This window comes from Lates calcarifer, linkage group LG18 (assembly GCF_001640805.2).
Source record: "Lates calcarifer isolate ASB-BC8 linkage group LG18, TLL_Latcal_v3, whole genome shotgun sequence".
Classification (NCBI taxonomy): domain Eukaryota; kingdom Metazoa; phylum Chordata; class Actinopteri; family Centropomidae; genus Lates; species Lates calcarifer.
This window is the reverse complement of record NC_066850.1, coordinates 10,735,568-10,762,991: the sequence shown is the minus strand read 5'-3', so window position 1 is coordinate 10,762,991 and position 27,424 is coordinate 10,735,568. Positions and strand designations below refer to the sequence as shown.

The 27,424-nt window shown below is 42.5% G+C and overlaps 3 protein-coding genes across 3 annotated transcripts in view; 1 reads left to right on the top strand and 2 right to left on the bottom strand.

The window, feature by feature from the left end:
* Window positions 1–539: 539 nt before the first annotated feature.
* itfg2 (integrin alpha FG-GAP repeat containing 2) lies at window positions 540–8,837 on the bottom strand. Its single transcript, XM_018697263.2, has 12 exons — window positions 8,411–8,837; window positions 7,943–8,038; window positions 7,807–7,848; window positions 7,535–7,712; window positions 7,315–7,454; window positions 7,031–7,179; window positions 6,860–6,954; window positions 6,659–6,712; window positions 5,219–5,310; window positions 4,973–5,090; window positions 3,923–4,096; window positions 540–690 (listed from the first exon to the last, which is right to left on the bottom strand). Exons 1-12 carry the CDS (start codon window positions 8,504–8,506, stop codon window positions 623–625), a joined length of 1,302 nt encoding a protein of 433 aa, XP_018552779.1. The 5' UTR covers window positions 8,507–8,837; the 3' UTR covers window positions 540–622.
* Window positions 8,838–12,191: 3,354 nt separating this feature from the next.
* ascl1a (achaete-scute family bHLH transcription factor 1a) lies at window positions 12,192–13,432 on the top strand. The gene has a single exon (XM_018697270.2). It carries the CDS (start codon window positions 12,816–12,818, stop codon window positions 13,416–13,418), a length of 603 nt encoding a protein of 200 aa, XP_018552786.1. The 5' UTR covers window positions 12,192–12,815; the 3' UTR covers window positions 13,419–13,432.
* A 2,780-nt stretch (window positions 13,433–16,212) lies between these two features.
* LOC108897564 (uncharacterized) overlaps window positions 16,213–27,424 on the bottom strand; it is a 52,402-nt gene continuing 41,190 nt past the window's right edge. Inside the window, exons 11-15 of the mRNA XM_018697259.2 lie at window positions 24,047–24,117; window positions 23,440–23,550; window positions 23,249–23,346; window positions 19,701–19,770; window positions 16,213–18,731 (exon numbers count right to left, since the gene is read on the bottom strand). Of these exons, the coding sequence (XP_018552775.2) occupies window positions 18,480–18,731; window positions 19,701–19,770; window positions 23,249–23,346; window positions 23,440–23,550; window positions 24,047–24,117 (602 nt within the window). The 3' untranslated portion in view covers window positions 16,213–18,479. The remainder of the gene's footprint in view (window positions 18,732–19,700; window positions 19,771–23,248; window positions 23,347–23,439; window positions 23,551–24,046; window positions 24,118–27,424) is intronic.

The following is a 27,424-nucleotide window of genomic DNA, read 5'->3' as shown; positions in this document are numbered from 1 at the left end:
GATCCTCCCATTGGGAACAGTGGGTGATTCCCTCAGTACCCTCCGATTATCACACCCTGTGGGCACTTAGCTGCTTGGCTGACAAACAATACTACTGCCGTCTTGCTGCTATGCAAAGCTCATTATGTAACAAATGTTGCATTATGTAATATCTTCAGCGCTTTATATCTTTCAGATGATAACACACACATACAAGAAAATTCTGAGATACTGCACATGATGAAAAGAAAAAAAAAAGGCACAGATGGGAGATCTCTATTCATCAGCATGTCAGTGGGGACTGATCTGACAGCAGGATAATGCCTCAGCTGATCCTCCTCACTCAAAAACATTCACACACTTGCTGGTGAAAACAGCAGGTTAGTACTATAGCATTCCTCCTGCATTTTGTCTGATGTTTTCATCCTCTCCTAGCCTTGTTAAAAGCAACCTGGGTAGGCAGAATACCAATAACAGAGGCGGTGTGTGTATATCAGTGAAACCTGAACCTGACACATCTATCTGCAGGGAGCACAAATAACAAGACCAGCAGCACAGGAGACAGACAGTCAGTGTTTATTAACAGAGTATTTACAGTCAGGGAGGTAAACAGAGACAGGCAGTGCGTTGATGTGTCACTGTGCTACGTCTGTGAATCCTTATAGAGAATATTTGCCACCAGTGCTCTCATTGCTGCCTGGTCCTCAGCATCTGTGGAGGGAAAACACAAATGTGACTGACATGGGACACTTACAGTGTGATCAGATAAAATATTATTATTATATATATAATAATATTATTAATATTATTATTATTATTCTTTAGTAGGAAGCCAGACATAGTATAGGGTGAGCACTCACAAAATTTCTTTTTTTTTTTGACACACTAGCTGTTCTCTGGAACAAAATGTCTCAACAACTACTTCATGGTTTGCCAGGACAGTCAATACAAACATTTCTTCTCCCCAGAGGATGAGGCCCATTCCCATTGGTGACTTCCCTGACTTTTATCCTAATGCCACCAAAACATTGCTTCCCTTGCACTGCTCAACTGCACACTTGCACAACTCCTCAAACACAAATTAAAGGTAATGAGGACTTAGAGGGAACTGTCCATATTAGAAACCTTCCCACGCTGTGATGGAAAACTGACAGACTCTTCATAATCAGGCTTTGGCTAAAGGGCAGTTACTAAGGTGAATAAACAGCAGGAGAGAGCCTTAAAGCTGCTGCTGACATTTCCAGGAGGCCGGGGTGAGGCACCCAATACATAAAGTAGAGTTTATGTATTGGCCTCTTTCCTCTCTTACTGTTTACTGTTCTGTTTGTTTAATCTTTCAGTAAAATTGCAGATGAAATTTAATGAACTTATTTTTAATGGCTGTTTGGTTGCTTAAGTGGTAGACAGATATTTGACATGTATGTTCTCATGGGGACAAAAACAGCTAACATGCAAAGCCAAACAACCTCCTCCCCACACACTCCACATATCAAATATTTTTACACGCATTATTTGTCCTCAGTTGTCTCCTCTCCTCTCTCTTTCCTTGTCCCTAGGCTGCTACATCAGACATTTTCCACAGTGGGTTAGGTAACACGGCTGTGAAATCATAGTCGCAAGAAAAAACAACAGACCCAGAGGTTGAATTATTAACACAGGCAGCAGGAAGCTATGCCAACACCATCACCAGGCTTCAGGAAAAAAAAAGAGAGAAAAAAAAAAAAAGAGCTGGAACCTGCATGTTCATCTGCAATCATGACGCTCCAGCAAATTCTGCTAATCATGTGTTTGTGTATCATCATCATTTTTTTTTTCCACAAAAGAAGTTTCCACTCATTTCACAGTGCTTTTCTGACATGAAGTGGTTGACTAGCTGGTCATCCATGCAGACCAAAAAGCACAGACTAATTTGTAATTTAATCAGCTTTTCCCTCTCTCGTAAAAACCATCTTCTATATGACAGGCACAGAGACTATAAACACGCTGGGACAGAGGCGAGATTAATGTTTGACTACAAAAGAACATTAGCAAAAGAAATTAACAGGAAATAAATAACCATTGTGTGCATTCACAATCATTAACCCAAGTTATTGACTTGGGTTAAACATTGTGTTTGTCAGGAGGATGGTGTTTGGAAAGTGCTGGGACTGCAGAGACACAATTTTCCTCGGAAAGGAGGATAAAAGATAAAAAGCCAAGAGTCAGAGAGCAGTATCCTCGGCGTCTGTGGTCTGTGTGCTTGTGGATTACATCCCCTCTAAAAATACTTAAGTCTTTTCAGCTCAGTTGACTGACTTGCAATGGATTTATATTATTTGGATGCAAAGAGGAAAGCAGTGCACTAGAGGCTCCCTGAGTCAGTTTCCTCCCTGGCCTCTCCCTGTTCATATACATGTTGGAGTCTTTAAGATTTTCATCAAATCAACTTCTATTTTTGAGCTTTTATTGACTTTTTATTAGGCTTGCCACTCAATATATTTACAATCTGTAATAAATTACCCTCTTATTCATCATTTTTTATTTTTGGTGGCATAACTGTAATCTGGACTTGATTCAGACTGACTACCTTCATAGAAAAAACAGGCATACATGTACTCCGTTACAACTGTATCTCATTGATATCAGCTTCTCAGCTTCTCTCCTAATGGCATAGTCAGACCAGCTTCCACTTCCTGTAAATTATTGTTATGAACTGGATGAATCAAATTTTGCTTCTGATTGTGAATTGACCCGTCCTATTTACTTCGGTCAAGAGCTCAATCGAATTAAACTCTCCAGTGTCGAATGGATTTGAGACAGGGTGTGGGATTGACCTGTCATTCAAATAGTGTTTGTTTATGTTCTTGTTTATGTAACTGCATTATGGAATAAACACAAGTAGTGGATAAGAACTGATAAGAACACACACATAAGATAAGAACGCTGCTTGGCTTTAGTGAGCACAAAAACAACAACAACAGAGATTGATGACAATGAAGTGTTTGATAAGAGGCACTATAATTTACAGCTTTGTGGACTGCTGCTGTTAGCCTGTTAGCCATGCTAGCTCCTGCTGTTAAGATTTACAACAAAATGCACACTGTTTCCTGTCTCAACTGGTTTTGGCAACAACATTAGAGTAAATTTTGCCTGGTAGATTTCAGCTTAAGGCTGTGTCAGAGCTGTGTTACATTACTGCCAACATTTCCTATTGCTGCGGCCCCACATTAAACTGTTTCCAACTGGGGAACCACACAATCACAATCGTTGTGATGCAGCTTCAGGAAATGTAATGTCTTTGTCACTGCAGCAACTGTGACGGTTCATCAAAAATGCTTTTGTTTTTTTAAGCAGGTCATTTTCAATTTTGGCAAAGGAGTAGGAGCAGCCACAGTGAGCTGTTACATGAAGCTGACAGACTGTACACCTGCAGCTCCTCAGCAACGTTACCAGCTTTACTGTGTCGTGCTGTTGTGCAGAAAACTCCACATGCAGCATGAAATTAGATCGCAGTTGCAGTTATTATATATTTTTCTCCTTTAACTATGTGAGTTTGTTTGGCTGCACTGTAAACAGATACACAAGCTGCTCTTTGCTTGCTTATTGGTGAATTTTGAAGAAAAGCAGTGACAGGTTCTCTTAAATCTCTCATATGTGAACAAAACTGTTTGGACCAGTGATTCTTGCATGAGGCCAATTAACTTGCCAGCAAGCAGGACGTTGTTAACAGTAAAGTCTGTCACGTGGCGATCATTTTTCTGTTCCCTGTTCATTAGTATTCTGGTTAGAGTCTGAGTGTTGGGACTGGACGGCAGATAAGGTGACTACAAACAGTCATAGTTGGTCTCTTGTCCAATTAGAACAACAAACAGAGGAGATGTGGGTGTAAATTTAATGGAGGGTGCTCTAATCTGAGCTGAATCAGCTTTCTAATTTACTGACTCTGAGTTTCTGGTGTACTCACCGACTCCCAGCATCTTCAGCTGGTTCTTAAACTCCGGTTTCTCCTCCAGGACCCGCAGCAGGTTAGTGGACTCCATGCGCTCAAGCTCCACCTTCCAGTAGATGTGGATTTTGTTGTTGAAACTCACATACACAAGGCAGGGGCTGTTTTTACCCTCCTTACATGTATACTGGCCTGCAACCACACACACACAAACACAGATAACACACAGTTTTTGCTCTTAATATGTATCTGGCAGTGTTGTGATCAAGCCTGGTATGTGAATCCTAATAAACACATCAGCAATCCGCTGCTGCCTGGCTACTGATATGTGTCTCTGTGCTACAGCTAGCTTCCACACACACAGAGGGAAACCAGTCTAATCTGTCTTAATGATCTCACAGAGCAGGCAGAGAGCACAGTGGAGGGGTGGACTGTTTCCACACTGTTTTTTTACATTCTCTGGGTGCAAAAAAAATTAAGTGGAATCAGGCAGATCAAACAAAAGTCCCTTGTCTCTTTAATCCACTTACTACTGTACATGTCACATTAGCTCTCAGATAAACTGTGGCTTGTTCAAACACTGCTGACAGATTTGAGAGGACAGAGTAGGAGGGAAGAGTAGAAGTAGATTCACTGAGCTGCTGAGTGAATCTGTAGCTCAATGTTGCCCCCTACTGGTGTTCTGAGATGCTTGAAATTGTAGGTTATTTTTGTGTTGGTACCCTTGAATTTGCCAGTTTTATGTTGCATTTCCCTCATCACTCTCTGTAAAGAGCAGACAAAGCAAGGTTTCAGCCATACCTGCCCCCTCTCTATGTTACCTTTGTTGCCTGTCTTATCATTTGCTAGCTCCTATCCCGGCTTATTTGTGTGTTGGGAGGATAAACTGAAGCTAAACTTACATAATTAGTGAACATGCCTTTAAATCTGTGCTGTCATTGTCAATAAAAAAATTATCCAGGATGTGAAAAAAGGTTGGGAACCCTGGCTACAATGTACAAAAGGCATTAGAAAATCTGATAAATAAGATCATCTTGGACAAAGGATGAGAAATATGAGGTGTCTCACCAGCACAGAAAGCGTTGACGTTTTCATCGAACTGGAACCGCACCACTGTCCGATTGTGGTCGATGATGTAGGTTTGACCGTCCCAGGCGCACGCTACCACCTCTTCTCGGCCGTCACCCTGGAGGCCGACAAACGTGTACATGCCTGGTGTCAATCTTAAATTCAGAGGAGCCTTTTTCACTTTGATTGGTGCGTTCTTAACCAATTACTCGATTGATCCATTAGTCAATCATATGTCAAACTCACAGTGACGTCAAGTTTCTGCAGGGCGAAGAGCTGATGATCCACCTGGACTGACCACAACAGCTGCTCTGAGCTGTCCATCAGCTTCAGCGTACCTTTAACATGTGAACGCAAAAAGATGCATTAGTGCTGACCATTCAACTGTGTACAATGTAGGTGAGCTTTAATTTTGAAACTACTATTAGAAGTAAATCAGAAAAGTACACAATATACTCTAGAGCTGTTAAAAAAGACAGATTCTGAGAAGTTTGCTTTTCAATCTTTTCACAAATGAAATGATCTAGGAACAAGGTTTTCATGTCGATGTGTGTCCGACTTCTTATCAACATGAAAAATCCACTACGAAAAGCTACAAACCTATTACATCAACCCTTATGATACCAAGAAAAGGGCACAACAGAAGAAAAATTTAACCCTGAGTTCAGTCCAGGCTCTGCACATCTTTTTTTACCAACAATGTCAGACTTAATATCAATGCCACTCAGAGGATTTACAACAATTTCTCTCTGTGGTATCCTTGAAAAATAATCCCTGAAATGACGCTGTTGTCCACAGAACTGAAATACAGCCAGTAACAGTTTCTCTTATGATTCTGTGCATGTTATTCTATAAACTCCTGATGGTAAAATAATTTAATTTCTCTCTATGTCGGCCCATCAGGGTGTCAGCGAGAGGGAGATTGGGAAAGTAATGCTGGCAGTGATGATAATCCCACTGGATCCTCTCTTCTTTAAATATTGATGGACTCCTCAGCTGCTCTGAGAGCTGTTTGCCAGTTATTTGCTGCTGCCAGGAGGATCCTCATTGGCAAACAGCCAATGACATAAACTGCTGGGTTTACCACTCCACCTGTGGTGCTTATAGTACTCCTAATACAGCAAGGGACTCACGAGACATATGCTGCATACTAATTTGCCTTTTACCTTGTTATATAATATAAATACCTTGTGTTGACTCATTAGATAAAGGTGCTTTCACTTATAGTCCAGACTAAAGAAATAATTACACTTTGTTGTGTTTAGTTCTGGTCCAGTTTGTGCTCACATAGGCTTTTAACAAGAGGAGAACAAAAAGGTGGCATTTTGATCTGTGATATTATGGAGATAGTTACTGTGTGTTTCCATCTGTTCACTAGTCTCACTCACTCTAAACTGGGAAACTGTTAAAATACACAGAGCAGAACACAAGCTCAACCCACTTCTGTTTTAACCCCTTTTCATTTTCTGATTGATGGTGGAAATTCTCATTCTCATTCGCATACAACTGTACATCACTTATGCACATCAGGAAATCTGTTTTTTACATAGATATGTGTATTTTTTTTAACTGTTTGAACCAAACATGTGTAAAAATAAGTAAAAATAAGACCCTTGTTATTGTACAAACAATGATCTAATCTTCTTGCCAAGAAAAAGATGAGAATGCTCTAAATTAATGACTTACCATCTAACGTACAGAGAGCGAAGAGCCCGCATGTGGAAGATTCCTCTTTTGACCCTGATGAAAAACAGGAATCATCTATCAAAATTTATTCACCAAAATCTAGGTTTGAGTTACATCCCTTTATTTTATAAGATTTAACTTATGAGTTACTTGTGTAAAGTGTGGAGTCTAGTAATAGAGAACCAGCTGACTGTCTGGTACCTTTGCTTATGCTACCAATGAGATGAGTGGAAACATTCTTGTTGTGTATCCGCCCAGTGGTCAGATGGAGAACTACATCTCTAGAGGGCCCCTCACTGTGAGTAAAGAAATCAAAGTATGTAGTTAATATAACCAATAACACCTTAATTAACACAAGTGTTATAACACTACCTCCCCGGGGTGGCAGGGGCGTCTTCTGCAGAGCCAGAGGAGTCTTGTTGTGTCCAGGAACACAGCAGGATGGCATAGCCACAGCCTGGCTGAGACACCATGAGCTCTGGTAAACCCTCTGGACCGGGGTTCACTGACAGACTGTCCACCTGCAATAAAGGCAATGTCATTAAACTCAAGGGTTATGTTTAGTTTTATAAACATAGGACAACTATGTAGCTAAGTCAGCAGAAAACTGCTCTTGACGAAACTCCACGAGCGCTAACAGTGAGGGTCCGGCGTACCTGCCCCTCCAGAAGCCATTTCTTCAGCAGAACCAGCTGACCAGATCCCAGGTCTGAACTGTCAGACGGCTCCTCCCAGCGGAAAGCTCGCACCACCCGGTCTGTGTAGCCCACCACCAGCTCACAGCGTCCATCACCATCTACACAGACGCACGCTGCAGTCACACTCAAAAGCACAATACACAGGATGTACATGTGCGACCGTGGAGCAAACGTTTACCGATATCACTGATGAGGATGACTTTGGTGTTGGCGGGGATGTGTTGTGTGAAGAAGGGTCTCTGGTCTTCAAAGGACAGGAACTCATGCTGACTGGACGAATCTGCTTTGCTCGCAGTGGCGGCTGTCAGGTCAAAGAGGTGAAACCAGCCCTCTGCACCCACAGCAACCACCAGGTTCTGACAAACAACACACACACACAATGTTGGGAACATCATCACCTAAATATTCAGGATAAATTGCTGCTGCTCATTTATCATTTCACTTCCTTACCTTTCCTTTATTGCACACATCTCCAACTGCAACACAGGTCAGCTGGAAAACCGACACACATTACAGGAGTCAAAAAAACAAACTCACTCTATGAAATCATGAGCTTTTATCCCAGTGATCTTGTCACTGTACTGACCATGCCCACACAGGTCCTTGTGATCCAGGGTTTGGAGTCATCATTCTTATAAACAAGCAGCTTTCCACTGGTGTCTCCTACAACCAGCTCGTTCAACTACAATGAATGGAAAAACACATAATATAGAGGGAACAGTTATTTTGTGACCACTGTGCAAAAATAACCTGAAAAGTTCTTCAGATAATTCATTAAATTGAGCCCTACAATCAGTTACACCATGTACATTTCAGATCAGTCACAGTTCTCATAGCTTATTTGCCCAATCAACAATCCAAATCATCAAACCATTTAATCGATTATCAAAACAATGCTAGTTAAACTTCCGGTGATAGGTTAATCAATTAATCAGCTTTTTCTTTTAGCTGTAATCAAATTACTGACAATATTTACAGCATAAAAATCTTGGATATCAGGCCAAACCATTCACGAGCTGTGAATAAATGACCGAGGTGAACTTAGCTTCATTACCGAGTCGTTGTCCGCATCTCCCAGACAGATCGCGTGAGGAAACAGAGTTCCTGTGAAATCCAAGCTAACCCGCTGGACATAGTTTAATGACCGCATAGCTCCTACTGTTGCCTTTATTTGTAAAAGCACAAAGTCACCCTAAACATGTGGGCAGCTTCTCCTCTGTAGAAGCTAGTCCGTGTGTTGACAGCTAGCTTAGCTACCGTTAGCTCCCTACAGCCGTGATTGCGAGGCTAAAATTAGCATTAGCCTGACGCAGAAAGTGCGATATAATAAACCTTACTGCTTTTAAAAATATGTCTATGTCAAATTACTTTAAATGCATGTGTGTTTTAATGGCGATATAGATGTGTGGTTACCAGCTCAGTTAACACACACACACACACACACACACACACACACACACACACACACACACACACACACACACACACACCTCTTCTTAATAAACAAAACCATGTGACCTAACCCTACGGAAGCTCAGTATAGACAAAATATCTGTTTCGCGGCTCCTCTAATACCGTTGGTGCTCAGATGAGTTATTCCATGATTTTATATGAATCAGTATCACTATCATACATATAAAAAACAAACAATTTAGTAGCTGGTATTTAATATAAACTGACTGGCACCGTCATTAGTGTAAATATGGGATTAAATTCAAATTGAATGACACCACAGCAAGAAAAACACAGTACTGCACAAACATTTTAGGCACGAGAAGAAAAGTGAATATGCTTTTTAAAAAATACTGCCATGAAAGATTTTTTAAAATGTATCAATTAACCTCATACAAGTCCAGTAGATTTCATCCTACTTGGCAGGTAGGTTGTTCCAAGCATCTTGGAAAATGTAACTCAATTCCTCTGTTGATTTAAGCCTTCTCAAAGTCCTCTGTGTCTTTGTGTAATCCCAGTGTGATTCCATGATGTTGAGATCAGGGCTTTCTGAAGGCCAGACCATCTGTTGTAGGACTACTTGTTGTTTTCGCCTCTGAACAGAAGACAGTATATTGGGTCGTTATCATGCTGCAGAATGAAATTGAGACTAGTCAGACGTGTCTCTGATGGTGATGGGTAACAACCTAAACATCTAAAGTGCCTAAAACTCTACTCCACAGTACTGTATGTTTTCATGTGGCCCATCAACCTGGTCCAGAAAGATTAGAACCCTCTTTAAAAAAGACTTTGTCCATCGCTGGGGGAAGTTTATCTCAAATGATTCCGATTTCTGTTTCTTCTTTTATGTTTTATTTACCAGTTAACCTCTGGAATGTTTATTCTTTTATTGTTTGTAATTGCACAGTTTCACCAAAGGAAAAAAAAAGTGTATTCCTCTTCCAACAATAAATGGAATGTCCTCTAGAGGGCGCTGCTCTATTACAACTTTTCATGAGGGAAAACATGGGAGAGGGAGGAGATGTTTACACAGTGGAGAAAGAAATACATTACAGAAATTGCTATTTAAAAAAAAAAAAAATCCATAAAATGATTGTAACTGTAACTGTGTGGGTGGCTGAATTATGCATTTTATTTCTTTTCATCCTCTGTTTATTTCTGACTTTACGTTTACATTTTCTTCTAAGATTACTTTAATATGCCATTCATTTGTAGGCTATAAACACACATATTTCTGTGTGAAAACCTGAGAGACAGTTGGTCATAAAAAGGCTCATTCTACTATAACTTTTGGTATAACTCTCGCCCCTGTTGGATAGAGTTTCTTAATGTCTATATGTGCTGAAATTTTCGTCTGGCCTGAAATCTTCATATAATTTCATATGTTCATATGCTCAGTCTATGTAACATATATCATGCCAGTCTTACATCAAAGTAAAATTACAACAATTATACAACAATAAAACAACTTTTGAACACATGTGTTTTGTATAAAACCCAAGTTTAAACATAGGTTAAAGGTTAAACATGAGACTTTAAATCCATTACTGTTGGTGCACCTGCAGACCGGTAAACAAAACTGTGAGAAAAACTGTTTTTAATGGGAAACAAATTGAAAGATAATCCCGTACACCACACACACAAAGATTATCATGGGTGCTTATGAGTTTTTGTTTTATTATCTCCCCATCTAGCGAGCGCTCGATTAAAGAAAAGAGAATATACAGTGGTATACAAAGTGGTTAAATGGGAACTGGGGCGCCCAGATGTCATGTTAATTATTACACTCAGCTATGACTGGAAAGCCCCTCAAGTAAAGTGAGAGTCCTCCCAGCCTCTGGACGACCAGCAGCAGCAGTAGCAGAGAGAGGGAGAGGGAAAGTCCTCACAAAGCGCTAATTGGACTCTGGAAGCACACTGACAGGGCATGGGTAGGTTTCAGAAAGCCTGGCGATGGCGAAGGGGTGCAGGGGGAGGCTGAATAGAACCCACGCTTCTTTTCTAAACTCTCTTGCTGGGCCCAAAAAAAAGGGGGGGGGGGGGGTAAGGGGTAGAGGGGAAAGAAAAGAAAGTATTGGTGGTGGCGGTGGGGGCTGGGCTGGGGGGTGGGGGTGTCCCTCAATGCAAACCTGATTCTGAATGCCACTGCCAACGCAGAAAAATTGCACAATTTATTACAATCCCCTCTTCAGAACGCGCATGCACATGCGCACGCGCACAGAAATAAAGAAAGGCGAGAAGGGGAGGGCAGGTTATCTGCACGCGCGCGCGCGCGCGCACACACACACACACACACACACACACAAATGAATTGAATTGAGAATGCCGTGCGTAAAAACGGAAAACTTGCGCACAAGCACAAAACAGCTCATTTCTGTTTTTCCTCCGTGTTTTATTGCACAAACACTCACCAAAGACGCGCACACATACACACACAGAAATGAATGGGACACATGCACGGAAAGACACAAACAGGGATAGAGAAGTCCATGCGTAAAAAATGAAAAATTGCGCACAAAACTGATCTTTTTTACTCTGTGTATGAATGCACAGACACGTACACCGCACGCGCACGCACGCACACACAGACACAGAAAAACAGAGAGGCTATTACAGTTTGGTTCTGGTTTTGTTCCACGCTGAAAGACGTGTTTTATCATTCTCCTCTTTTCAAAGCGACAATAATCGACAGAACACACCGCGTCCACGCTACTGTAACCATATCGGGTGTATCAAATCATACACAAAGCCTCCTCCAAACAGCTTCTTGGGGCCCCTCCGCAGATTTGCGCCCCTCCGTTCCGCCTGTGCGAGGCTGATGATCTGTTCTAATCAAAGTGGAAAATTCAGCCTCTGATGCACAATAGTCCCTCAAATGAGCGGCATTCAGACGCGTCTGTAATGTTAACAATAAAACTAGACTGTGCTGGGAGTTGAAACGCCAGCGACCAAACTGATTTACATGCAGAGCTCTGTCAGACAAACTCCAGAGTGACGAGAGCTGTGGTTCGCAGCGAGGTGAGCTGTCTTTCAGCACCGCAGTCTGGTCCAGAGCTGAAGAAAAGAGGTCTTATTTCTTATTTTGAATTATGCCCATTTTTCCTAATAAACTACAAATTTAACATTTTTTTACTCTAACTGTATTTCATCACCTCTTCCTCTAAACACAAACTATACAACTGACCTCTTCTTTAAATGAAAAGACTCGTATTGAAAGTACAGCCACTAACGATGCTGTGTTGATGTCACCTGTTGAAAAGAGAACCGCATTTACATCACAGACAACAGAAAGTGCGTCAGTTCAGTAAGGGGAAACTCTGACACACTCATCTTAACTTAACTGAACAGCGTATTTAAAATCTATATATTAATATATACTGGGCTGATTCTCGGTCAAAGTTATAATCTGAAAGCTAAACGATTCTGAAATGCAACAGAGGCTTTTTTCTTCAAATAATGTCGAAAACTAGGAAATACATCATGATAAAAGTTGCAAAAGCAACTGATTTTCACGAGTCCTTTTTAGAAATGTGCCAACAGTGAGTCTGGTTTGGAAGAGCTGGAATTCATAACGTCCTGACTCTGTTGTCTACATCTTGCCCTCTGCGGTGAAAACTTTCCTCTCTGTTGTGCTGCACACCTTCTGACACCCGTGATAGATAGAACGAAAGAAAAAAAACTCACCACTGACTGTTTGTTTAGTGCTTCAAGTGGCACGCGTCCGGCGCGCGCAACGCACCGGCACCGGCGCAGGAGCCCAAGGTGGATCCACGCGACCGGAGGGCGTGGCCAGTCCCCCATCCAGACGTGTTGAAAAGCAGTGGCGTCTTTCCACGAGGACTCAGTGCAGCTTTGAGGAGCGCGCGAGGCAGCAGCCCAGCGGACTGCCCCAAACTGAAACAAGTGCGCGTCAAGCGGCCACACCACGTGAACGGCACGAGCGGGACACACCGCCTCCAGACTTGGTGATTTCTTTATAAGTTTGTGTTTCTTTGTTTAAACTGGGAATGGACCTCACAGCCAAGATGGAAATTAACGTCAGCCAGCAGCAGCTCATGCCGCCCGCTTGTTTCTTTTCGGCCGCGGCGGCGCAGAGCATCCAGCTGAGCCCCTGCGGCAGCAGCCAGGGCAGCGGGAAGTCAGCGTCCAAGCAGCCCAAGAGGCAGCGCTCCTCCTCCCCGGAGCTGCTGCGGTGCAAGCGGAGACTGAATTTCGCGGGTTTCGGCTACACTCTCCCGCAGCAGCAGCCGCACGCAGTGGCCCGGAGGAACGAGAGGGAACGCAACCGGGTCAAACTGGTCAATAACGGCTTCGCCACCCTGCGGGAGCACGTTCCTAACGGCGCCGCCAACAAGAAGATGAGCAAAGTGGAGACGCTGCGCTCTGCGGTGGAGTACATCCGCGCCCTGCAGCAGCTGCTGGACGAACACGACGCGGTGAGCGCGGCGTTTCAGTCCGGCGTCCTGTCGCCCACCATGTCGCAGGGATACTCCGCTGACATGAACTCCATGGCAGGGTCTCCGGTGTCCTCATACTCATCTGACGAAGGTTCCTACGACCCCCTCAGTCCTGAGGAGCAGGAACTGCTGGACTTCGCCAACTGGTTCTGAGCATCCTATATGAGGTAAGAACAGATTTAATGATGCACATGTTAATACCAGACACTAGTATAGAAATTCATTCATGACAAAAACCCTGAACAGCCGCTTAACATCTTCTCCTCCTCCCCACAGAAAAATATGGATCAACTCAATTTACAGCTGTCGTGCGCTTGGGATGGTCCCGGAGGAGCCTGGGTGTCCTCAAGAACAAGATGCACTGTACACGCGTTCTGGTCCTGCGTCCTTAACGCCCGGTCCTCCTACAGACTGACAGAAACGGCCTACACGTCCTGAAAAACTTGGGGGAAACGAGGCCAGAGATCAGCGCCAAAGGATTAAAGGAAGACGGGTCTCCTGACAGCGTGGGAATCCAAGCTTCTGTGCATTTGCCCATGATAAACAAACAAAAGAAAAAAAAACCCTAACGTGAATTCATGCTCTTCAGCAGCACATTAAAAACATTATTTAATACGTCGCTCTTCAACTATGCTAAATCCAATCACAGAACACCAACCCTTTGGTAAACCTCTCAGACGTCTAATTCAGAAAATGCTTCCAAGTCGCGGATTTATTCTATAAAATTCTATATCAAACGCTTTTTTGAAATATATTAAGATATTTTTGTATGTAAGAGATTTATAGATGTTTTGTACACATCCTTTTGTATATATTTTGTCTATATATTGCGAAGTTGCTTCTATACCTCCTGCCTATGTAGACGTGTAGTCTATTATTCTCTGGCTCTTCTGTTTATGAGGTTTCCAGAAGGAGTTTGATACTCCGGCGTTTTATCCTAGCACCAATGTGTCTTATTTAATAGCAAATACCATGTTATTGCATTATGTCATGAAGTTCACAATGATCAAAACTTATGCAGCTATTGTCCAAACAGAGCGCAATGGCCATGCATTGTCTCTTTATACTGCCAGCTCTATACTGTCTTCACATAAACAGATGTTGAAAAAAGAAGTCTTATAACCATATTTTCTACACTTTAGTCCAAGAATAAAACGATTTGCTACTGAATTACCTTTCATGTCTGATTTTTTTTGGGTGTATTTAAAGAATGGGTGGATATTCTGGCTACAGCTTTCAGTGTCTTTATGAAAAGGGAGAATGGTAGAGACACATAACAGCAATGTAGGGACAAGAAGGAAAGAGAAAAGTCACTTTTACGCACATTTTACGCACGTATATTTCCTCGAAATTCCACACAAGCTTAAAGCTTTTAGCCACCAGCACCGCAGTTAATCTCTCCATGTCCAATTCTGTCCCCTCTTTTTTTGTTATACTGACAGTATATTAAAGAAATAAAAGGTGCACACACGCAAAAAGCACATCTGGTGCCACAAGTGCGTAAAATTAGACATCTCTCTGGGCATGTCTAAGAATACGGACAGGACAGTAAAGTAAACAAAGACCAGAAAAATAACGAGAATTAATTTGTTTGTTCAGTCAAAACGTCTTGTCCTCGTGGTTTTAATCGGTGTGAGAACTGTCTCCCATCAAACATACTACTTTTTAAATGCGCGTGCACACAAACGGGCTGAAAGTTGGAGAAAGGACCAAAGTTAAAACCTCACTGGCAGTTTTTTTCTCTTTTCTTCGTAGGTTCCCGGGTCCAAGAGACACTTTGATAAAAATAAAAAAAAACTATCGAGCCTATTGACCTTTAAATTAGCAGATGGAGGGAGTGTCAGTGGCATGATTACACTCTGGCTGTCAGCGGTAGATTTTGAGGTGGGTCCTTTGTTTCTGAAAAACGAAGTTTGACAGGTAGGGCGGAGGCTGCAACCGGACGCGTGTCTGGTTTAATGAGTGAATGGGGTTTGTGTGGTGGTCGAGTGGAGACACGGAGCTGAACTGGCTGATGGCGTGTGCCTCCTGACAGCAGCATGCCGCTGAACACACAACAATCACCACCTGGGAAAACCCTCTGTGTGCGGCTCCATCTGAGACACGCTGGCTGCTCTTGTTTCTTTTACCTTTTTTTTGTCACCGCAGTGAGAAATAAAGTCTAATTAAAAAACAAACAAAAAATGAATCAGATTTTCAGTTGAAAAAGAGTCAAATATTTGATCCACACAGAGAAACAAACTGCAAAACCTCGCGTTGTGTTTAGGGTTCATTGTATAAGATGTACGTGCGCCTCATCACTTGTTCTCAAAGGAGGGTTCATGGGCCAGCAGGGGGCCCCAAAGGGGGGGGGGGGGGGGGCAGACCATCCGTCAAAAATGAACAGTGCTGCAACTCCACTGTGATTCACAGGAGAGTAGGAAAAACCAGTAAGGGTAGGAAACACCTGCAAATGTATTATTATTATCATTTAACTGAGACTTTCATCATTATGGTCTCCTCAGTCAGATAATACAGAAAGGTAAACAAAAAGTTGCTTTGTTTGAGTTTAAGATATGAACTTGTTGACAAAAGTTTGCTTAATTTCGACAGCAGAAATTAAGCTCTTAGTATTTAAACTGAGTGTAAATAGAAAAAGTGAACTCATTTACTAAAGGAACAATCCATCATCCAAATATAAGCATAAATGTTGCCCAGTCTCCAAACTTGCAGGGTGAAAACCTGACAGAGCTTTTCATAAACAGACTAATACTGGTACAGACAAAAAACATCACCAGGAACAGACAGAGGTGATAAGGAAACAAAAAGTGTCACCATGCCTCGGTAAACTGGGGACTAAAATATAATTTCAATTATGATTACCTGACAAAGCAAAAGATTTAACTCTTCTCTTGTATTGGCTTTTTAACGGGACACCTTGGAAAGCTGTGAGATACATAACATGACATATATTAACAACATGTAAATACTTTATTTATCCAGTTTATTCCGATAAAAAGAATAAACAACAAAAGTATCAGAAATAATCTAAGATGATGTGAGCGACCAAATCTAACTAATGGCGTCACATTGAAGACAACAGAAGAGAGTCAACTATAAACAGGTAAAAACATGCAACACACCTGCAACCTCCACCCAAGAACACACCCACACACAAGTGACTCACGTGATACAGTTGAACATGTACTGTACATAAACACGTCTTCCATCAGAGCAGGAGACCTAGTCAGGTCTTTGTCAGTTTATTTCTACCTGTAAACAATAATTAAGGGATAATATTTCACTTCTTTGTCTGCAGAGGAAATTTCAACAGTATAGAGCTGTGAATAAATTGAAATAAAAAGAGTTTGTTTACAAGACCCCAAACACCCTTCTCAGAGATACTTCAGGCTTTTAAAAATGATAAAATAATAATAATAATAATTTCCAAACCTTTTAGCACCAGATTGTACCTATACATGGACTGCCTGGTCAGGTTCTTGGTCTGTTTTAATTACATGGCTGTGACATTCATAAAGGTCACAGTGAGATAAGGAAGGTGTTTACAGCTGAGAGAAGAAAAAAAAAACACAGAAAAAGTAGGAGAAGATATCAAAGAGGAAATCATCTGTTCAAGTGTTTTTTTTTTTTCAATCTCAAAACAGTAATTTTTAAAGCAGGAATAACATCAGCCTGTTTGTCTTGTATATTTGGCTACATGATGACATATGCTGCGTACAGGACGCCCCTGATCTAACAACCCTGGTTTGCTGCTTGTCAGAGCCCATTATGTTTCCCTCTGTGGCGCTCTGTCAAGTGTGCATGAACCGCAGGAGAGCGTGGCCATGTCTAATTGCCAAAGCCGGGGCGAAACAATAGCTCAAACTATATTAGTTGAATATCTTATTGAATATCATTCATCAGTGTTGATTAGGTTGGATAAAGGAGGACAACAGTCTCTGCTGCAAATACTGTTTTTCTTTTTTTTACTCCAGAACAATATGAAGTTGTTGTGCATCAGCAAATTTACGTGAACCACACCCCCGAAGCAGTGTGTCACAGCGATTTTCTAAAGACGTTTGAGACATTTTTAACTAATTCAGTCCATATAATAGGTCTTCAGTGTGTCTGCAGTGAATACTTGTTGCAGTGAGAACATCCCCAGCTGCAGAACATTTCAGGACCATAGACAGCACTTTACAGCTCTATGAAATGTTCCACATATCTAAAAGATACAGCAGCAGTCTATTTAATATGTAGTTGTAGTGTTATCTGTACACATCTGGATGAGGGGAGTGTTTGACTGACAATTCTAGTTCCAGAGAAGTGCTCATTAATATCCTCAGGGAATCATCAAAATAATCATTAAGTTGTCAGTCACCTTGTGTGTGTGAGTCATAACTGAAACAGTCCAGTAACTAAAACACTTTAAAATCCTTTTTAATGTGCAATAGAATTTTACTCTGGTCTTTTGGTAAATTATTACACTCAGTGTTTTAATGTATTTTATCATTGATGTGGAAAAAGCCTCTAGTGTTTTTGGAGGTGAGGATGGAAGATTTACTTTGTGTTTGAATTGAATTGTTTTGGATAATCACATAATCCCATTGGTTTCTGTTCTGACATGTTGACATGTGTGAGGTTATTTTCACCAGGTGGGAGATGTCGTCGGAGTCAGAAATTCCCGATATCTCTGACTTTGAATTACAAGACTGACAAACGTTTTGTATGGAAGGCCATTTGTGCAAATAACATCTTAGAGATGTCATGTTTAGCCAACATTAAAATGGCAGTTAACGGGTAGATTTTCCACACCTTAAAATATCTCATTTTGACCTGCAAATATCTGTCTCGGCCAACAGGTTGTTCCGTGCTTGTTACCAGTAACTGGCTTTCTTCACTGTTCCCCTGCTGAAACTTTAAATTTGATTCTTCTAAACTACAACTATGGCTTACATTTCATACGTGTCATTTTCTTTGTAACGAGTATGTATACGCCCACATCAGTTTATGCACAATGCCAGTTTATGCCCTCCTTATGAATATGTATGAGTGCCTGAATTCAAGGTCATTGGCCACAACCAGAAAAGACACATTAACGTGCCAAAATTACTACGGTACCTTAATCTGACTGTTTCTGTTTCCTGTGTATGAGTGTCTTTACAGATGTGGTAAGTGTGGTGGCACTGATGCTGATACCTGAGCCTCACAAGGCAGACTGAGCGGTGACTGAGGTCAGAGGTTGCTGGAGTTGTCGAGGGGGTTGGAGATGACTGACTTGTGAATGAGCATGAAGAGGGGCAGGTAGGCCAGGAAGTCCAGTAGGTCCAGAGGGGGAATGTGTTGGAGCTCCAGTCTGATGGCCGCCTCCTGCTCCAAGTGGATCCCGCCGGCCTTCAGCTCCAGGAGCAGCTGCTCTGCGCTGATGAATCCCTGCTGAGCTCCTGTGTCTCCTTGCTGCTCCTCCAGGAGGAACAGGAACAGTTGCTGCTCGGGTCATAATATCAGACGTACATTAAATAAGGTTAAAAACAGGGAAAACTGGCCTTGTTCTGGACTTGTTCTCGGCACGGTTGTGAGTGTGTGTGGGTATATGCTCATGTGTGAGTATGAGTGTGTTTTTGTGTGTTTGCTCTTTGGGGTAGCTTCATATTACCTCAGCCTGTTTCTAGTCTTGTTTGAGTGCACCTGTTTGCACCGTTAATGCAGTCTAGGTAATAATTGTTGGGGGTGGGTGGTGGTGGTGGGGAGGAATAATCCCTCTGGCAATTAGCCCATTCCCCCCACCAACTTCTCCAGTTAACAACCCTATCCCTAACAGCTCTATAATTACACAGCCTCCCCTACCTGGCCAGGGGCTCAGTTTCCACACCCATGGCCACAGGCTTTCATGTTCCTCCTGCCTTTCACTGGCTCAGTACTTCCTTGTATGAATGAGGGCCAGGCCTGCTTGTGAGTGGCCAGCTGGTAGGCTAGTCCCGGTCCATCTGAGATGAGCCGTGTGTCTCAGGCTGATTACAGGGCTGGGGCGGAGTGGACGGCATGTTCACTGCTGGGCACTTTAATGAGATTAGAGTCCGTGCTAATCTATGAAAAGGGAAAAGCGCCCCTCTCTTTCTCTCCCTGGCTTGCTTTCCTCATTTCTATGCATGAGGGCTGAGTGCCTCTCATAAAAAAAGCTAGCTTTACAAAGCATGCTTTGGAATTGCTCTTCAAAGTGTTTACTAGTATTTATTTCATTATAATTATACCCGCGGAGCCATGAAAGAGAGGCGGAGGTGGTGTTTGTGGCATGAATGTGACTAATGCAAGAGTTAATCTGACGTTGCATGGAAGCAATCAAGTGCACCTTTGTGAAAACAAATTCAAGAGTATAGACATGTGGTGTGGAGGTTTTCATTGCACATACTGTATAAGCTGACAGATGCTTAGAAGAAACATAACCCTTGACATTACCTTCGCTTTGAAGAGCCTCACTTCAAGAGAGCGAAAGTCCATACTGCTGATCAGTGATCGCATAAACTCGCTGTAAGACAAAAGCAAAACTCCACTATCAGTGGGTGAAAGTTGTTTCTATAAAAGAACAGTTTTCAAAGAAGTACTCCACTGATTGAGTTTTGTTTTTTCATAAAGTTCAGATACATTAAATCAAGAAGGGTTTTTTGCCTTGTAGTCCCTGGAATGCATCACGCTGGATCCCAACCTTCCCATAATGCAGCTCAACAGCATCTTTCATTACATCCTTCCTGCCTGGTGAATCTTTACGTCTTTCAAACTCCTCACCCTCAGTTTGTAATGCAGGTTTTTTGTTATAAGTTTGGTGTCCTCAAACCCAAAGGAGGATGACCCTGAGACAGTGAAAGCACCGTCCACAGTATTAAACATGACTAGCAAAATGATCTTGAAAGATAAAATCAGTAATCAGTTTTGTTCCACTTTTTCATCAGAGCATTGGTAAACTTTGGTTGAAACTACAGGGAGCGTTGGTTCAAGCTAGAGGTAGTGGCGGGTGATTTCTGGCGGGTCTGTCCCGTGCGATGTTGTGTTTGTAGAGACGTGATGGTAAAGTGTTCTGAGCCCATTGTGGTTGCTCACAGCGGCCTCGCTGCCAAACAATGCATGAGTACATGGGGACATCCCGCCACAGTAACGGATAAAACTGCTCTGGTTTTGGGACAGTGGGTGTGTGGCCGGGGTGGTGGTGGTGGTGGTGGTGGGGGGTGGGGATGAAGCTGGAGTAGGGTGAGCAGGGTGAGTGGGGTTCGTGTGGCGGTTTAGGGAGGGGAATAAGCGACCAGAGCACACTCTGGTGCAATGTGACCACTCGCAGACCAACAAATCTAGGTCCGCTCCGATAATTAGAGGGAGACACGACCGATTGTGTTGGGACAGACCTCTCCTGTCCAGCGTGTGGCACAGCGACGGTCGTCCCTTCTCTAACGAGCGCCCGGTGTTAATGAGCCCCTCCTCACTGGGTGCTCAATGGCCTGTTAGAGCGAAGAATGGCCAAGCGCTGGGCCATCGAGTGCAATGCACGCCTGAGTGCCCCCAGTGCTGTGATTGGCCCTTGTCCGCCAACCACAGTGCAGGCAGGGGCTTGATGGGGATGAAGCGAGACAGGGCAGCTAATGATCATTAATTGCACTTGGTTTGCAGTAAAAGAGTCCAAATGCTGGTGGGCTAAGGACACTGGCGTGATAATGGCTAGCGTAAACGAGGGGCTAGGGGACTGGTGATGGACTGCGGGGAGGATAATAGCAGCCTAACCCATTTTCTTTTGTCGGCCCTCCTCAGCACCCTGCTGTGGCCAACACAGCAGACTTCTCGCTTACGTAATGCCAAAAATTTTGGCGGTCTCCTCGCTGGGGAGCTGGTATACAGTGAGGCAGGGGGTGCAAACATACTCTGACCTAGTTTGATTTGACAGAACAGAGAGTTGTTTTTGGATATTTTTGAGCGGGCTGCAGTGACGCCGGGCAAGAGGAAACTCTCTGGTGGAGGAGGAGGGACTCGCATTGTCAGACAGTTTATGTGGCGGGCGGGGAGAGAATCCAGGTTCTGCTGTCTCATGTTTCCTCCGACATTAGCGCTCCTTCGCTCTCTGACTCACTTAGCCCAGTGAATTTCCAGGAACGAGGAGACTTGCGGGAACCCTGAGTGCACGCATGCATGCTCACACATCCAACACAAGCAAGCGAGGGATGAGAGCGACGATAACAATGACTGCGACGGCTCCGCTGATGCTGTCTGGGAGTCCTGTATGGCAATGTACTTCTTGACAGGGTCATGTGACTTGCCCTGAGGGAATGTGGCGCTGTGTGAGGTGGACTTGTCGGGGAAGCACAATGCTACACAGGGACAGATGGGCTGAGTCATAGGCCAAAACAGCACGGCACAGGGGCTGAGAGGGAGGCAACAAGAGAGCTGGAGAGATGAGAGTCATGAGAGAGACGGACAATTCAAGCTGAAAAGAGGAGAGTGAAAGGGAGGGGGGGTGCAATTACTGTAAGGTAAAGGTGGAGGAAATATATATGAAAATGTGGGATGCACCTCCTCAGATTTCAAAGCCTCGCATGATCAGAAGGGCTGATTGTGTAACTACAGTTGCAGCTCATTTCTAAGCTAGGATTAGAGACAACAGGATTAACTGAAACAGGTAAGAGGATCAGTTTAGTTCAGTTGGGATGAGATGACAGAAGGATGCTATTGTTTTCCCTTTGTTTAGGAGGCAGCATTAAGAACGCTGATCTTCTCTGTTCTTATTATTTAAATTGAAAAAAGGAGTTCTGTGAAAAGAGGTTTAATATGGACATTCATTATCATTACTATAATTGCCTCTATACAGAGCAGACACCCTGGTCTTTCTGTGCCAGTGAAGCAGCCAGTCTACAGGCCTCCTCTAATACACAACACAAAGGGCTGGCCGTAAATCAGAGGACCCATGACCCTGGCCCTGTCCTCACTGAGAGGGAGCTCTCACTCCGGGGAGAGGGCTTTGGGAGCAGGCCTTGACCCTCGGGGACCTCCGGAGTAGGCTTGGCTCCACACACTCCTGTCTGCAGGAAACTATAAACCCCAGGGCAGAAAAAAAAAGCGCTGTGTGTGGGAATCTGCAGCATATGGGGCATAATGCTGAGACACATGGACGCTGAGGCTGAGTTCAAGTCAGAGTGATGGTTTTGTGTCGACGCAGGGTTCAACTCAGGGCTGCAGCGAACTATTATTTTCATTATTGATTAAACTGCTGATTTTCCCAATTCATTATTTTGTCCTTAAAATGTAAAAAAAAATGTGAAAAATACTTGTGATTATTCTCCATAGCCCAAGTTAATGTCCTCGAATGTTGTATTTTGTATGAGACTAACTCAAAAATATTTGAATGAATGATTGAAATGAAAAAGAAAAGCATCAAATACTCACATCTGATAACCTGGGACTGGCACATTTTTGGCATTTTTTGCTTTAAAAAATGACTTAAACGCTCATTTGAAATTCAAAATTGTTGCTGATTCATTTTCTAATGATTAACTAATTATTGCTTGATTGTTGTACCTGATAGATAGAAAAAACATAAAATATAAATATATTATATTTTCATAGAGTTCAAGATGACAGATTTAAATGTCCTGAACCAAATATATTCACTTTAAATTGATATAAATCAGAGAAAATCAGCTAATATTTGCAACTGAGAAGAAGAAGAGAATGTTTTGGCATTTTTGTTTGATAAATGACTGTAATGATTAATTTCCATCAACATATTGATATTTTTTTTTCTGTGTACATGGAATTCATCCCATTTTCAACTCTTAACTTTGACGTCGAAAGTCATATAAAATATTTGAAGGTACAAGGAGAGGAGGATCAAAGAGAGCCCCACACACGACGACAAAATCACTGGAACAAAGTTGCGAACACACTCTTATTCTTATTTATGGGAGGTCAGTGACTCCTCCTCCAGCTTCACTGAGGAGCAAGGAGTGCGTCTGCTGATAGTCACTTACTCCATGGTGGCTATTTTCTGTGCCAGACTCGCAATCACAGCGAAGAGCCTCAGGTCCACGAGCCCATCTGTCACTCTGAAGTCCACCATCTCCAGGATCTAAGAAGATTTGATAATCAACACAATGACTGCTGTGTATGCCTGTTTATGTATGTGTGTGATTGTATGTGGACAGAGGCAGTAAAAGCCGACCCTGTAGACGTAGATCTCTTCTTCATCAGACAGCAGCTCTGGAGGGATGATGTTTTTAAGAGCAAGTAGAACCTGAAGGCAGGAGATGTAGCTGTCACCGTCACTGTCCTCCTGCCAAGAAAGAGTGTGTGTGAGAGAAATATGATTTTGCTTTTATTATATCTTTAAATTGACCTGTGATCTTTTCAAAATATTTGAGGACCGGGGTTCCAGTTGATGATAAATAAAACAATTAATCAGCAATATTATAATCATAAATCGTCTGTAAGTAAAAACGCCAAACAATTACTGGTTCCAGCTTCTTAAATGTTAATGTTTGTGTTTTGGGCTGATGGTGGGAGGAAACAAGTGGTTTGAACATGTCAGAGTGGGTTCTGGAAAACTTTTACTATTTCCACACAATTTGTAGACCAAAGGACAAATCGATTTATTACTTTTTGATCAAATAAATTCCAAATCAATCAATGAAAAGAATCATTAGATACGGCCCTACAGTCATCATTGATATTATCAGAGAAAAATCACTTTATTCTTAATAGGAAGAACAACATATTACAGTAAAAGAGAAAATCCAGATATAAAGGGTTTAAATCCCTTCTTCACTTACTGCTTCAAAAGCTCTTTTGTACTCGTCCAACTTCTCCTGACTGAAAATGCAATACTTTGCCAAAAAGTCGACTGGAAAGAGAAGAGAAGAAGAAAACAAAGACAAAGTTTAGAGTTTGCAGAATCTGAATCCACAGTCGTTTCTGACTGAACGAGAACAAAACAGTCTGTAAGAAGCTGATTTGTTCTGTGTGTTACATTTTACACCATGATAGTGATTTCCAGCTTGAGCAACAACATTAGGCTGCTCCGTGTGTGCAGAGCGGATTAGAGCAATATTTCTCTCCTCTGGTCGCACTGAGGTCAGAGTTGGGGGGACAAAACAGGGCTAGTGGTTCACAGGGCGTCCAGTTGGCCTTGATCTGGAGGGAGGGGGTGGTTCGGGTGACACTTGGCTGCTCTGACTTTTTAAAATACAGAATGTGAGATTAACAGATGCTGAAGACATGAAATAAAATACATTGTTCTGCTTTATCAGGAAAATGGGTTATTTACTGTCAATGAGAATCTTGTGCCAAATGAATGAACCACAACAGTGAGGAAACAGGACAGCTGGACGCTTGGATCAGTCAAACTGAAGAAAAGCAAGGAGAGAGACCAATTCTGACATCTAATTAGAGCTGAAACAATTACTTTAGACTATCACACTGATTATTATTATTTCATAAAAGCCACAGAGCAGCTGTTTTTGTTAAAAAAAGGTAAAACACATGACTTTGTGACTTTTTAAGACTTGTTTATCTTCATAATCCTCAAAGACTCCGCTCAAAAAAGACCTTTAACTGACGTTTATGATAAAAACAGAAGCTTATTTCCTTGACTTTACTGTAATCAGAGCAAAAGTCTTAAATATAAAAGTAATGACAGGCACAAACTGGGTCTAAACACATCCATGAATATTTCAGCAGGCAAATTTGGGAGGGAGAGAGACTTAGGAAAAAAAGAAGGGGGTAGAAAATGGGGGCTTTTAAGCTGCTGCCACTTCAATTTAGGAGATGAGAATGAGTCTACTGAATAATGGATCTATTCATTGGTTTGGAGAAGAAAGAGGAGCAACAGAGTTGATATCAGTCTGGACTTAAACCCCTGGACCTCTGGGGTTTCTCTGCAATAGCAGGGGGGCTGTTTGAATCTGCCATTTATCAGCTTAGGCCTAATCAAAACCAGGCCTTCCGCAGCCTCGTCCTTTCACATGCAAAATGTTACATTCGCATCTAGTCAACTTGACTTGTTAAAGCTTGATTGATCAAAAAAAAAACCTGGAGGCCGGCTTCGTGCATCTGTTTGCAAATATCTGCTATGAGAAGAGGCTCCAGGACGAGGATCTGGAGTCACACATGCAGCCGCTGCTCAGCTTGCATGAGACCAGGCAGGGATTTAAAGTCCTCTCTCTTCAAAAGACACACACATTCGCACACAGTGGTTGGATCAGTGCACTGGTCAATCTGCTAAAGTGAAATAGCAGCTTGTGGTTGAGGTTCAGTGACCATCTGGAGGAGCGTTAAAAGTTGACCTACGGTGACTTCTGTGAGTCAAGACGAAATAGATACAGAAATACTTTTAGTACTTTTAAATGTGGATGATTCTGCTCTGCACTCATTGATAGGGACCATCCCGGTGTGTCTAAGGTGGCATAAACACAAACTAACTAACAGATAGAAGCAATAATATTCCTGTGTCCTGCTTGGTAAAATTACAGTTTTTGTCAATGGAGTCTGGTGGTGATATAGTGATGTTTCTGGTTAAACTAAAAGGATCTTACTCTTTAATATAAAGGTCTATCTCTGTAGGAATCCAATCAATAATGTTGTCAGACACTGACTCAATCTGAGCCTGTCAGTGGCAAAAACAAGTACTTCAGTGGACGAACTCTGACATGTCAGGTTCAAAAATACCAGAGTTATCCTTTAACTTTACCCAGTACCCACTACTAGAAAACCACCAAAGACAAGGGGCTATTCTGATCTGGTAACCAACAGTAAGAGAAAGTAACACTCACACTGGGTCAGAACAACCCATCAGGTTTTAACCCTGTGATGTTCAGCGTGTAGATGTTACATAATAAGTAGAAAATAACACATTATGATATGATAACCAGTTGCTCTACTACAGATTGCGATGCCTACAGTAGCACAATACTACAGTGTTTTGTAGTAGTGACATTTTATTGCAGCAACACCTGGACTGAGCTACAGCAGCGCTGGAATGCAACGAAGTACATTTACTCAAGTATTGTAATTAAGTACAATTTTGAGTGAATTTTCCATTTGCATGATTTTAGCTCTACTACCTTTCATACAGTATGCTTCTTATTGCTGGTTGACAGCTGTGAAAATACACTGTTTGTGTCAGAGACAGAATGAGACCAAATCACAGAGAACGGTACAGAGTGCTGTGGTCACAAATGGGGTTATATGTAACCGTAGGTGAGATGAACAGATTATGTGCAGGTTGATTAAGATCAAACTATCAATAGCATGTTTATATGTAATGGATTAATTGGTTGGCACCTAAATCTAGAAGGAATTTTCATTGTTTCCATTTTATTTTCAAATGTATTTTCTTCAATTATCCTTCTTACTTAAATCCTCCTTACTTTGAAAACGAGATGGTTCATCTCAAGGGGCTATCCTAATAAAATTGTTTCAAAAAAAGAAGATCAAAGTTTATACTGCTTCAGATGGTATATGGGGCAAAAATGCAGAGCAAAAGCTGGTCTGTGAGTTGAAGTGGGTTCAAACTCAACATCAGCCCTGACCATAGCCTTGCTTGTTCTCATCTGCACTGCTGTTTCTCTCTATACACACACACACACACACACACACACACACACACACACAAACACAATGCAGTGGTGCTGGAGGAGGTCGGGGGGTCCCTGGCTGAGGGGAGCTCCGTCAGGGAATCAGCTGCACAAAAGGTGCAGTGGAGTGAGAGATTGAGGGAGGAAGCGAGGGCGGGTGGAGGAGCGGGACAAAGCCGAGGCAGTAAAGCCTCCTGCCTGATAGCCTTATCTGATTCCACTCCAGCGCTTGATGGCTTTTTTTTCACCCTGCCTTTAAAGCGCACAGGTTGTGCTTTTGGTGTGAAGCCTAGCAGAAAATGTTAATCAAGAGAGGGACTGTGTGGAGAAAGGCGAGAGAAAGGGGAGAGTCACTCTGTTGAGGCCATAATCTGTAATGAGACCGAGGCGATTCAGTTGCAATTGAGAGAGGAAGAATGGGGCCATGATGATGATGAGCAGGGAGGTTCACTCTTTCACTGGCGTTTGTTTTTCTGTTTTTGTTGCTTTTCTCTCACAGAGTCACTGCTCGTGCACCGGTCTGCAGGCTGCAAACAGCCGCGGGTCACAACTCATTTAACACACACTTGGACGTCA